The sequence below is a fragment of the Triticum aestivum genome, chromosome 2D (assembly GCF_018294505.1).
Source record: "Triticum aestivum cultivar Chinese Spring chromosome 2D, IWGSC CS RefSeq v2.1, whole genome shotgun sequence".
NCBI lineage: Eukaryota > Viridiplantae > Streptophyta > Magnoliopsida > Poales > Poaceae > Triticum > Triticum aestivum.
The window spans coordinates 441028690-441040289 of record NC_057799.1 but is presented as its reverse complement, the minus strand read 5'-3'; the positions used below and the strand labels follow the sequence as shown (position 1 = coordinate 441040289).

The window sequence follows — 11600 nt, the reverse complement described above, 5'->3', positions numbered from 1 at the left end:
TAATCTCTATATTCATCAAGATCAATCAAGCAGGAAGTAGGGTATTACCTCCATTAAGAGGGTCCGAACCTGGGTAAACATTGTGTCCCCTGTCTCCTGTTACCCATCGATCCATGACACACAGCTTGGGACCCCCTACCCGAGATCTGCCGGTTTTGACACCGACAGTGCCCTTTGGGTGTCTTTATTAAAAAAAGAGCATACTAGAGTGAACAATGATCAAAACAATTGCTTTTAAGGCGTCCTGCTTTAGAAGCTTAGGCATCGTTTAGGCTAGGCACCCTGGCAGCAATACGTCTTAGAAATATGCTGTTTTAGACGCTTAGGGTGCATTTGTTTACAAAGTACTTTTGCAGTTTCAGGAAATATTGTGGTTTTTGAAAAAACTTTGGTATTACATACTTTGAGGTGTTCGATGAAACAAAAACAGAAGTTTTAGAAACTGCAGTACACAAAAAAACTGTGGGTTTTTTGCAGTATCTAAAAAAGTGGTCCGGACCTCTTTTTTTTTAAACAGAAGTGAGAGAAGTCATTGAAGAGAGCACACTTGACGTTTCTGTCTACGTTGAGATAAGATCATATTGTTGGGGAACGTAGTAATAATTAAAAAAAATTCCTACGTGTCACCAAGATCAATCCAGGAGATGCTAGCAACGAGAGAGAGGGAGTGCATCTTCATACCCTTGAAGATTGCTAAGCGGAAGCGTTACAAGAACGCGGTTGATGGAGTCGTACTCGCGGCGATTCAAATCGCGGAAGATCCGATCTAGCGCCGAACGGACGGCGCCTCCGCGTTCAACACACGTACAGCCCGGGGACATCTCCTCCTTCTTGATCCAGCAAGGGGAGAGGAGAAGTTGAGGGAGAACTCTAGCAGCACGACGGCATGGTGGCGATGGAGCTCGTGGTTCTCCGGCAGAGCTTCGCTAAGCACTACAGAGGAGAGGAGGTGTTGGAGAGGGGAAGGGGCTGCGCCAGGGAAGGGGGCGGCTTCCCTCTATCTCCCTCACTATATATAGGGGGAAGGGGGTGGAGGAGGCACCCTAGGGTTCCCTGGGGGAGGGGTGGCGGCCACAGGGGAAACCCTAGATGGGTTTGGGCGCCCCCACCCCTAGGAAACTTGCCCCCCAAGCCGGAAGGGGTGGCTGCCCTAGGGGAGGCGCCCCCACCTCTCCATGTTACGTGAGATGGGGTGGGAGGGGCGCACAGCCCCTTAGTGGGCTGATGTGCCCCCTCCCCTTGGCCCATAAGGCCCCCCAACGCTTGCCGGGGCCTCCGAAACACCTTTTGGTCACGCTGGTCGTCACCCGGTACTCCCAGAACAATTCCGGACTCCAATACCCTTCGTCCAATATATCGATCTTCACCTCCGGGCCATTCCGGAGTTCCTCGTCACGTCCGGGATCTCATCCGGGACTCTGAACAACCTTCGGTAACCACATACTATTTCCCATAACAACTCTAGCGTCACCGAACCTTAAGTGTGTAGACCCTACGGGTTCGGGAACCATGCAGACATGACCGAGACGTTCTCCGGCCAATAACCAACAGCGGGATCTGGATACCCATGTTGGCTCCCACATGTTCCACGATGATCTCATCGGATGAACCACGATGTCGGGGATTCAATCAATCCCGTATTCAATTCCCTTTGTCTATCGGTATGTTACTTGCCCGAGATTCGATCGTCGGTATCCCCATACCTCGTTCAATCTTGTTATCGGCAAGTCTCTTTACTCGTTCCGTAACGCATGATCCCGTGGCTAACTCCTTAGTCACGTTGAGCTCATTATGATGATGCATTACCGAGTGGGCCCAGAGATACCTCTCCGTCATACGGAATGACAAATCCCAGTCTCGATTCGTGCCAACTCAACAGACACTTTCGGAGATACCTGTAGTGCACCTTTATAGTCACCCAGTTACGTTGTGACGTTTGATACACCCAAAGCACTCCTACTGTATCCGGGAGTTGCACAATCTCATGGTCTAAGGAAATGATACTTGGCATTAGAAAAGCTCTAGCAAACGAACTACACGATCTTGTGCTATGTTTAGGATTGGGTCTTGTCCATCACATCATTCTCCTAATGATGTGATCCCGTTATCAATGACATCCAATGTCCATGGTCGGGAAACCATAACCATCTATTGATCAACGAGCTAGTCAACTAGAGGCTTACTAGGGACATGTTGTGGTCTATGTATTCACACATGTATTACGGTTTCCAGTTAATACAATTATAGCATGAATAATAGACAATTATCATGAACAAGGAAATACAATAATAACCATTTTATTATTGCCTCTAGGGCATATTTCCAACACATATGCATAAGAGCCCCGTGCCGCTCCCAAGAGAGGCTCCGGCGCAACCTAGATCCCTGCCGCCGCCACCCCCACCTCGCCTCTCCCCTCCCTCGCCGCCGCCAGGCAAAGCCCGTGCGTGCGTCGGCGGCGACGGGACTCTTCCCTCCCCACGAGACGTTCGGGCGGTGCGGGACGGCCGGCCTTGTGGAGGCGCGCTGCTCGGCGGGGCGCACCGGGCGGGCAGCGGCTTGGGGTGGCGCCGGTGCTCTGCTGCACCGGGAGGAGCGAGGTGGCGCGTAGCACGGCCATGTGCGGGCCGACGCGCGAAGCTGGCGCGGGATGGCCGCGTCCGGCGGTAGAGGGTGGGGCGCTGGGGCGGCGGCCCCGGTCCGGGCTCCCAGCGTGGACGGTGTGCGTGCGTGCGGCGGCGCTCGGCTTCGGATGTGCGCGTGGGGTGCGGATCGAGGGTCGGGCGCAGCGACGGCTGGCGTGTGTCGGGCGCGGGAACCAGCTGGGCGTAGCGGATTTGTAGCTCTGGAGCACGAGGTGTGCTGCAGGCGGTGGACCTGCTCGTCTGCTCTGCTGCTTCGCTCACGGCTCAAATGTGGATCGGGTGCGAGTTGTTTCCTCGATCTGGTGCTGCTTTTCGCTATGTGGTGTTGGTTGTTGCGGTGATGGTGGCCGCGGTGGTGCACGGCGGCTTCGGCTAGGGGGTGGTGCGTGTCTGGTCGTGGTGTATTGTGGGATCCCGTGGCGAGAGTGAGGTCGGCCTCGACAGGAGTTGTGGTTTGTTGGCGGCGGTCGGTGGTGGCAGGTGGTCAACACATCTCCGGGAGAAATCCTTGATCCGTCTTCACCGGAGCCAGCGACGGCGGCGTCCGCGGGTGTCGTGATCTTTCTTGGAAGTGTCGTCGTGGAGGTGCTCCTCCTCCCCACGGCTTTGGATCCGGAGGGAAACCTCAGACCCACTGGATCGGGCGATGGTGGCGTCTTCGCATCTTTCTCCTCCTTGGGGGCATCGTCTTGGAGCTGGCTACGACTAGGAGACTGGTGGATACGGCATCTTTGTCGTGGAAAGCGGCATCTTCGTCGCGTGGTTTGCTGAGGCGGGGCGACGGTTTCTGTTTGGCAACGATGATGGCGTTGAGAGGAGCTTGGGTCACGGCGTGGTCTTCGGTAGTCTGTTCTTCCCGGCGTGTCTGAGGTACTCTTCCGTGGTTGCTGGTTGCTTTGAAGTCGGAACTGCGTTGGAGCGAGTCCAGGTGGTGATGATTACAGGCATTCGGTGGTCGTTTGCGGAAGGCACGGTCGGCGCAAGCCCTGCATATTTCCCTTGTGTTGCTCATCGTCAAAGTCGGAGCTGTCGGTTGCTTACGCGTGTGGCCATCCGTTGGCATGTGCCGTCGTGGTTTCTGTTCCATGTCGGTGGCCAGGTTGGCCGGTGGTGCCAATGTCATGTGGGTTGTGTTGTATTGGTTTTAGCCTGGTTTTTCGTCAATTAACCGAGCGATTTTCTTCTTCTTAATCAATGAAAATGGTAAGTCTTTTGCCTCGTTTTTTTAAAAATCAGATGCATGGATCACTACTATTTTGCCTCTTTTCGTTATCTTGTTAGCGACTCTTATTCTATCTCCTAATTAATAGGCAAGTCGGTTAAGATTACCTTCTGTTAAGACCACCTTCTGTTAACCGGTGTCCCAAGTCCTTCTAGTGATTGCAAGTTGCAACGCTGCCGGGCGGCATATACATTTGAGATGGCACCGGTGGATGGGAATGCAGCACTAATTATTTGTAGTGATCTTGCACACTTTTATCGACTCGTTGGTTGCCGATTACTTTGGAGCGAGTAGCACATGTCTCAAGCATGGAGTAGATCGATTCATCGGTACGCAGCAGGCTGGCTAGCTAGCCGATTGATTACAAGCGGTGCACATACATGCACAAAGAGTTTTGCCCCAGCTGGGTTGCACTCGTACAGTAGGTGACGTGCACAGAGATGCGGATGTGCTGACCTGTTAGCAGACGCTAATTAGTCCGGTCATGTAGCTCCTTTAGTTAGCTGATGAGTTAGTTTCATCTGTCATCGTGCCTTATAATCTGGTCAAAACTGTAGTATAAGAACACCACCCAAACACCCGATAGTTTTAGTAAAACTGAGAAAAAAAACATGGTTTAAAGAAACTGTAGTATTCCTTGGCCACACATCAAAATACCGTTGGTTTTCAATTAAACAATTACCATGGTTTTCTAAAAACTTTGTTGCCAAACTAGGTGGTGCTCGCCTTAGGTTGCCTAACCGTCTTATAAACAATGATTGAAACACTCCATTTTTTATTTCACACCGTGGTGAGGTATACTCCGTCGAACAGATCCGTTATTACAACGCCAGGTAAACCGCAGTACAGCTAAAATTCGTAAGATTTTTATCCGTGATACTTTCACTCTTCCTAGCTAAACAAACCTACAAGGATCGAGGGAGGCACTCTATGCAAGGGTGGGTGGTATCCAGATGTAACCGTGGGTCTGCATGTACCCAACCTTCTCACTCAGTTCATCAGCTTCCTTGGGGCCTCGGCTGCCAGGCTTGTATGAAACAGCCTTCAGCTTGCCAGCGTCGATGTCGTGCAACAAGGGAGTGAAGATCTGCCAGGCAGCCTGAAACAACCAGATACGACGTCAGTGGCAGAACGGAAAGTAGAAGAGTTCCATTCAACCAGATACAATGTCAGTGACAGAATGGAAACAAACCTTCAGCTCATCTCGGCGCACAAAGTGTTGCTGGTCTCCTCTTATTCTGTGGAAACATGTATGCCCATCAGTCCGAGTTACCATTATAAAGGACATGGGTATGTAAAACTGTATGTATGCATGATTTACTGATTTTAGGACTGAACAAATTTCTCTTTCAAGAAGCAACATAAATTAGGGAAGGATGGTACATACGTATCCAAAATGAGGCGCTCGTATGCCTCTGGAATTTTGACATCTTGGTAACGCATCCCATATGACAGATCAAGTTCACTCTGTTCAGTAGCCATTTCCAATCCAGGTTTCTTCACCTGCACGAATTCACTTAAAATCAATAAATTATATTAGGGGCTCTGTTCTGCTCAACATGTCAGAAAATTTTACTGCAGAAAAACAGAATGAGACATTACTCATACACAAGTAGCTGGACTTACAGTTAGTTTCATGTACATGGCTTCTGATGGCTGGAGGCGTATGACAAACTCATTTCTTCCCTGCTTCTTACCTTCAACATGTTAAATTTAGTTGTCATTAGATCTCAAATTATGACTTGGACATAAAGAAAGAACAACAAACAGAGCACACAAATATTGATAGCAAAAATGCATCAACAGGAGAGGCATTCAACAAGACACTAACCTAAAACGTGGCCAAAGAGTCATCTTAATCTTACACCCTAGCAAATCTACTACAAGTAACATGCCATGGTAGGGTAGGGCAAGCTTACAAAATATGATATATAGTGTAACTAAACTTTAGACAAGTAAAGCATTACATACTATGTTAGTGGACAGCCAAACACTCTTGTGTTGTTTATCCAGTTGTGTGTTTTCATGGATTTCTGTGCATGGACCAGTTTTGACTATTTTGTGTACTGTCAGTGGAACTTCACATAGTAGTTTCTTGTTTCAGATGTGGAGGTATCAAACTTATGGAAGTGCTCTTCTAGTTTTCTACTGCCTAGTCTGCCTAGATAATGTAAGGGCATTCATTCATATTTTGTAGTAGTATTGAAAACACTGGATTAGGTAGTGACTTTGTATGCACACAGAATTCAGTGCACCATGAATTAACTTCGGAGTACATACATTTAAAAATGTCACCGGGAACATCCTTGAACTGCACACGAATTTCTGCTTTTCTTGAGTTTAATGCTTTACCAGCTTTAAGAATGAAAGGAACACCTGTTGGATATGAATATTTGGGAGTTAATACCAAAACTGAAGATACTATAATCCAGAACAAAGGCATATCAAGTCAAAGAAGAAATGCTGGTTAAAAGACATACCTTCCCATCTTTCATTGTGTACCCTAAGTACAATAGATGCAAACGTTGGGGTATTAGAGTCATCTGGCACTGTAGGGTCATCCTTGTAGCCCTGATATTGTCCAAGGACTACCTCTTCGTCCTTTATCGGGTTCACGGATTGCAGAACCTGACATTAACAAAGGAAATTGATTTTGGTTAGGACTAACTAGAATGAAAAACATAAGATGTGTACTCTGATACACTAGTTTGTTGTAACTAACAGATCTGCACTATAGTAGTAGCGTGCGGAGGGTAGAGGGAGATAAGAACCTTGACTTTCTCATCTCTGATGTGCTCAGGCTTAAGAGATACAGGCTTTTCCATTGCAACCAAACAGAAAACCTGCAAAAGGTAGCAATAATTTATTAGTGGGCTGTTCAATGCCTAAGAACATTTGTACTCTACAAAGAGTTCTACAATAGTTTATTAGTTTATTAGTTAAGCCATATTTGATTCAGCATGAAAGCTGTGCCCGTCATTGTTAAATACAATGAAGCTGTGCTGAATATTTAATAATCTGCTGCCAAAAAATAGCCATGGAACTAGAGATAAGTTTACAAAAGTAGTAAAAAGCTAGTTGGATAAGCTGGAATATCATAATCCACAGCAATGGCAAACGCAGCCTTACATGTATACAAGTTATATAACATAAAGTGTTTATCTGTCTCAAATCAAGACAAAATACTAAAGCCCATGATAAAATGACGAAATAATATCGTATGGAATCTTATAGTTTTTACCTGCAACAAATGGTTCTGAATGATATCACGGATGATTCTGCAGTAACAAGAGGGAGGTTAGGTACTTCTATGCTAAATAATGAAGATATGCAAGTAAAATCCCAATAGTTAAGGATGATATAAGCATACTGAATTTTACTACAATTCAGTAATGAGTGATTTGGTTGCTGTAAAATTATAATCTAATAACTTACAATGTTGAACTCTACAAAATTCTAAAATAAAGCCAAATACACCATTCTCACTTTCAAATACAAAAATGAACATGTTGATCAATAAGGACCAACTAGGAATCTAGGACCTGTGACATATCTAAAATATGTAAACCTTGCTTACCAGATATTTTACGAGGTCAATATGCTTATAAGGGCATGATTTCATATTATGGAACAAAGGGTACAATTTTGTATTAGACAACTTATTAATAAAATGTGATGTTTCTACTTACCCATATTGATCAAAATATCCTCCACGTCCATCAGTTCCGAAGTCCTCCCTGAATACAATCTGTAATATTGGATACGTTACAGACTGAAGCTATTATTAAATTCCTACTTTGTAGCTGCCGCACAACTTCTTGTTTATGTGGGGGTCATGAATGTCAGTTCAATTCAAAAAGATAAAATAAATTATAAGCAGGAAAATCTTATGCAATAACCCACATAAAATACATTCATACATGGTGCAGTAACTGCAGGTTATGCATTTCTTGCGTAAGCAATTGTAACTTTGTAAATTACCTACTTCTAACTCCTAAGTGCTAACAAGACAACGTAAAACAAGCATACCTGTATATTATCAACATTGTCACGGTTCCAAAGTGGTAAGAACAAACGGTTCGCAAAACGAAGCACAAGCTGTGAAATGTTATTAGTTCAAAACGAATTAGCCCAATGCTAGAAAAATAGAAATATCTGATTAAATTTATAAACATTACCAAGTTTTGGACCAACTCTTTTCCCAAGTAGTGGTCAATCCTGTAGAGTTGATCTTCCTCGAATAGCTCCCCAAGTTGGGAACTCAATTCTTCTGCAGAGTCCAGGTCCCTTCCAAAGGGCTTCTCAACAATTACTCTAGTCCATCCAGCGCGAGAAGCTACAGACACAACGTTAACGTTTATCAAATTGACAAAAGTAACAGTGCAATTTAGCACAGTAGCGTGTAGTTCTGTTTTTTTTTTTCTGAGCTGAAGTAACAGCAGGTAGAAACCAGATGATCATGTCCTCGTTACTACTGCACAGCTGGAAGTGCTAAATAAAAACGTATGCATTTATTACCCTATAAAATAAAGCAAAGGAAAAGGGTCCTGATGAAGATAAAGCTTCTGAGAAAGCATAGAAAAGAAACTTACTTGGACTCATGCAATATGTTCGGATCATTTTGCACACTGAAGGGTAGACAGATGGAGGCAATGCCAAATAAAAGAGCCTACGGGAGCTTCCTGAGTTGTTTGACATCTCATAATCTGATATTTCCTTGTTCAGTTTTTCAAAACCTTCTCCACTGTCATAGGAACCACTGACATATTTTATCTGCAATACATATTAACCACAATGAAATGCATGTTGCACAAGGAATTATGAGTAGTTATATACAACAACTTACCAATTGCAAGAATTCTGAAACATGTTCCTCTGAGGCTCCTTTAAGGTATCTGTAATTTTTTGTAAAGATAAACCGTCAAGACATGCTAACATGATGGTTGAAGTTCGGTGAGTATACGAACATGCTTTGTCAGTTTCAAGAAACCACCATCTCAGTTCATATAGCATATCGCAGATCAACAGTATCCGTGCTTAAATACAGGAATAAAGTCTAATTTGGTAGACATCCGTCCTAGTATGCAAAATTACGGTAGATACAGATGCACGTATGCTTAAAAGATGCTAGAAGTGTTTAAATGCAACAGCATGATGTAAAAACCTGGAGTCATTTTTCGAGGACACAATAGAGCCAAGAGCCTTCTTCTAAATAATGTTTTACTATGGAAAGTAAGGAGGTTTTTTGCACAACAAACACAAATTCTATGTTAGGCAACCATAGAATTAATTCCAGCCATCAGAAACTTACGCACGGATGCGCCCTCTCAACCCATCATCAGAAAGATTTGTTCTCGCATACCCCACTATATGCACTTCACCAGATTGTAAGAACCCCTGTAACACATAGCAATTAAAGTAAATAGATATTTCAACTGACCTAAAAGGTACAGTTTATATAACAGAAACTGTGCAGAAATAGCACGCAAGTAAAGACTACGTTTATGTATTTGCAAATGGTGTTAACACAGGTTGTTGTTGAATAAGTAGAATCTTAAACCATAGTTTTCCACCAGTCCGGATTAACTCCTAAAACATTTAATTCATATCCAGGAACAAAAATGGTTACAGCTGTTTGCACTTATACTTGTGTTCAGTGAATACCAATTATTCCTTTTTCTGGAATGCCTCAACTCAATGTACATTCCCTCTAACAATAGGTTTTGCAAATTGCATAAGAACAGCTAGTTATTGTCACATCACCTGCTCAAAAAGGTGGTAGAGTGCCGGGAACGTTTTCTTCTTGGCAAGATCTCCAGAAGCCCCAAGTACAACGATGGTGAGGCACCCTTGCTCCAAAGGAAGTTCTAGGTCCTTTGCTAATGAGTTGAAACTGCTTTGTCTCGATGACGCCGAGGAGTCAGTTCCCGCCATGACAAATAGGATGATTTTTCCTTCCTTCAACAGTACACCTAACCAAGTGAGGAAGATATGGTTAAATGGTAAGATTATCTGAACTTAGCCTAACAATTGTCATGGCACTCATCGAAATGGAAGATTCAATATCAGACAAAATTAGCTAGCAGAACGTATGAATGTTTCGCTTTGTTTGGCTTATCCGATGCATTGCCAATTTATACTATTGTTGCCCTTAAAAGCTGGAAACAGAAATTGCATATGGCTAGATCCAAAATCGCATTTCCCCTGAACTATTTGTAATGCTCGGTCTACCTCACTCTTCTGATAACAGAGTGATCTCAGCTTATCTCTCCAACAGTCAAGAAACACTGAAACCGTTATGCATCTAAGATCAACATAGCAGTGTTTGACGACCTCATCTAAATTTAAGAAACCAACAACCAACATGTACCATTAAGGATTACACCGATCGCAACCTTAAAGACGCTGAAATCAGTCATACAACTACTGTACACAACTCAAGTCCAATTTGCACAGCTATCAAGGAAAATAAGCCCGTGGTTGAGTCCGGAGTTTGATCTTGCAAAACTTACTTGCGGTGAAAACAGTAAGTAATTCTAGCAGCAGAACTGAACTGAAACAGGAAACCAAAACAACATTCTCTGATTCATCGCAACACACCAAACCGCTTTCCGGCAGAAAGAAGGCCCGGCGAAACATCCGAAACAGAAAAAACGTGCAGTTCCTAAATACTAGTAGTACTCCAGAGCGAAGGAACCCCGTTACACCAGGCTTAAGCTTGACCACAACTCTCGCCATTGAATGGGAGAGATCCTCAAAGAGAAAGAGAAATCTGGGAGCGACAAGAACATCTCCATCGCCGCGGTAGGCATCACGAGTACGAGATCCAACGCCGAAAAATCTCACGGACAGAAACACGGCGCGGTTTGCGGAGAGAATCTGGAAATAACCGAAGAAAAGCGCGCACAAGACGGCGACCCAACCCACCAAAAACCTCCCGAAAATCCTTGCCAGAACAGGGCAGGCAGAGCGTAGCAGAGCAAGACGGACTGCGACGAGCCGCGCCACGCCACCGATCGAGAAACCTCGGAACTACTCGCGGAAGCAAACAGGAGAGATTCTCCCACGAGAGACAAGCGAGAAGAATTGACGGCGGCCGGGGGTTGGAGATGGATCACTGACCAGTTGCGACCGAGATTCGCGCGCGCGGCGAGCGGGCGCGCCGCGTGGGAGGGAGGAGAGTTACTGCCGAGATGCTGGGTGGGTAGGAATGGGGAGGGGGGTGGCTCCTTCCTTCCTTGCCGACTGTGGTGGGATTGGCAGCTCCGCCATTTATACCCACCCACGACGGCGTCACCTCGGCCGCCTCCCGCTTTCGCCTCACCTGTCCACTACCTACCCGTCTTTCGGCCTGGGCAGGGGGGCTGCGTGCTCTGTGCTGTGCCACCAACCGCGGAGCGTACGTGTATCTGACAGTGCGAATTTTCAGGACTTCAGAGGGGGCTTATGTGAAAAGGAGGCGCGGTAACGGCAAGGAAAAAGTTGTCGATTGTCCCCGTCCGTTGATTACTGTATACTGCACCATTTATTTATATATAGAAAATAAAATTGTTTGTGCGCCTGTGCGGCTCTTGCTTCTAGACTTCGATTGTTCCTTTTGGAGATTTGATAAAGTTTAGCATGATTAGCAAATGGTCCCCGTGTATAAAGCGGAAATGAACAAAAACCATATCCCCGGACTTAAGAAATAGAGGCGGCATTTGGTGAGATATGTATGGTGTCATCAGGCACCA

The 11600-nt window shown here is 45.4% G+C and overlaps 1 protein-coding gene across 1 annotated transcript; it reads right to left on the bottom strand.

Annotated features, from left to right (window-relative positions):
• Positions 1-4622: 4622 nt before the first annotated feature.
• LOC123053692 (glucose-6-phosphate 1-dehydrogenase, cytoplasmic isoform) lies at positions 4623-11288 on the bottom strand. Its single transcript, XM_044477218.1, has 16 exons — positions 10990-11288; positions 9631-9839; positions 9179-9264; positions 8714-8762; positions 8460-8640; positions 8046-8203; positions 7897-7965; positions 7557-7615; positions 7109-7145; positions 6639-6710; positions 6348-6495; positions 6148-6243; positions 5494-5564; positions 5255-5370; positions 5060-5105; positions 4623-4966 (listed from the first exon to the last, which is right to left on the bottom strand). Exons 2-16 carry the CDS (start codon positions 9799-9801, stop codon positions 4796-4798), a joined length of 1530 nt encoding a protein of 509 aa, XP_044333153.1. The 5' UTR covers positions 9802-9839; positions 10990-11288; the 3' UTR covers positions 4623-4795.
• Positions 11289-11600: the final 312 nt, after the last annotated feature.

Coding starts and splice junctions, on each gene's coding strand:
- LOC123053692 (XM_044477218.1), bottom strand. CDS start 9,801: ATGGCGGGAACTGACTCCTCGGCGTCATCGAGACAAAGCAGTTTCAAC. Junction 6,496..6,638: donor TCAGAGATGAGAAAGTCAAG/GTTCTTATCTCC, acceptor TGTTAATGTCAG/GTTCTGCAATCCGTGAACCC. Junction 6,244..6,347: donor ACACAATGAAAGATGGGAAG/GTATGTCTTTTA, acceptor CATATCCAACAG/GTGTTCCTTTCATTCTTAAA.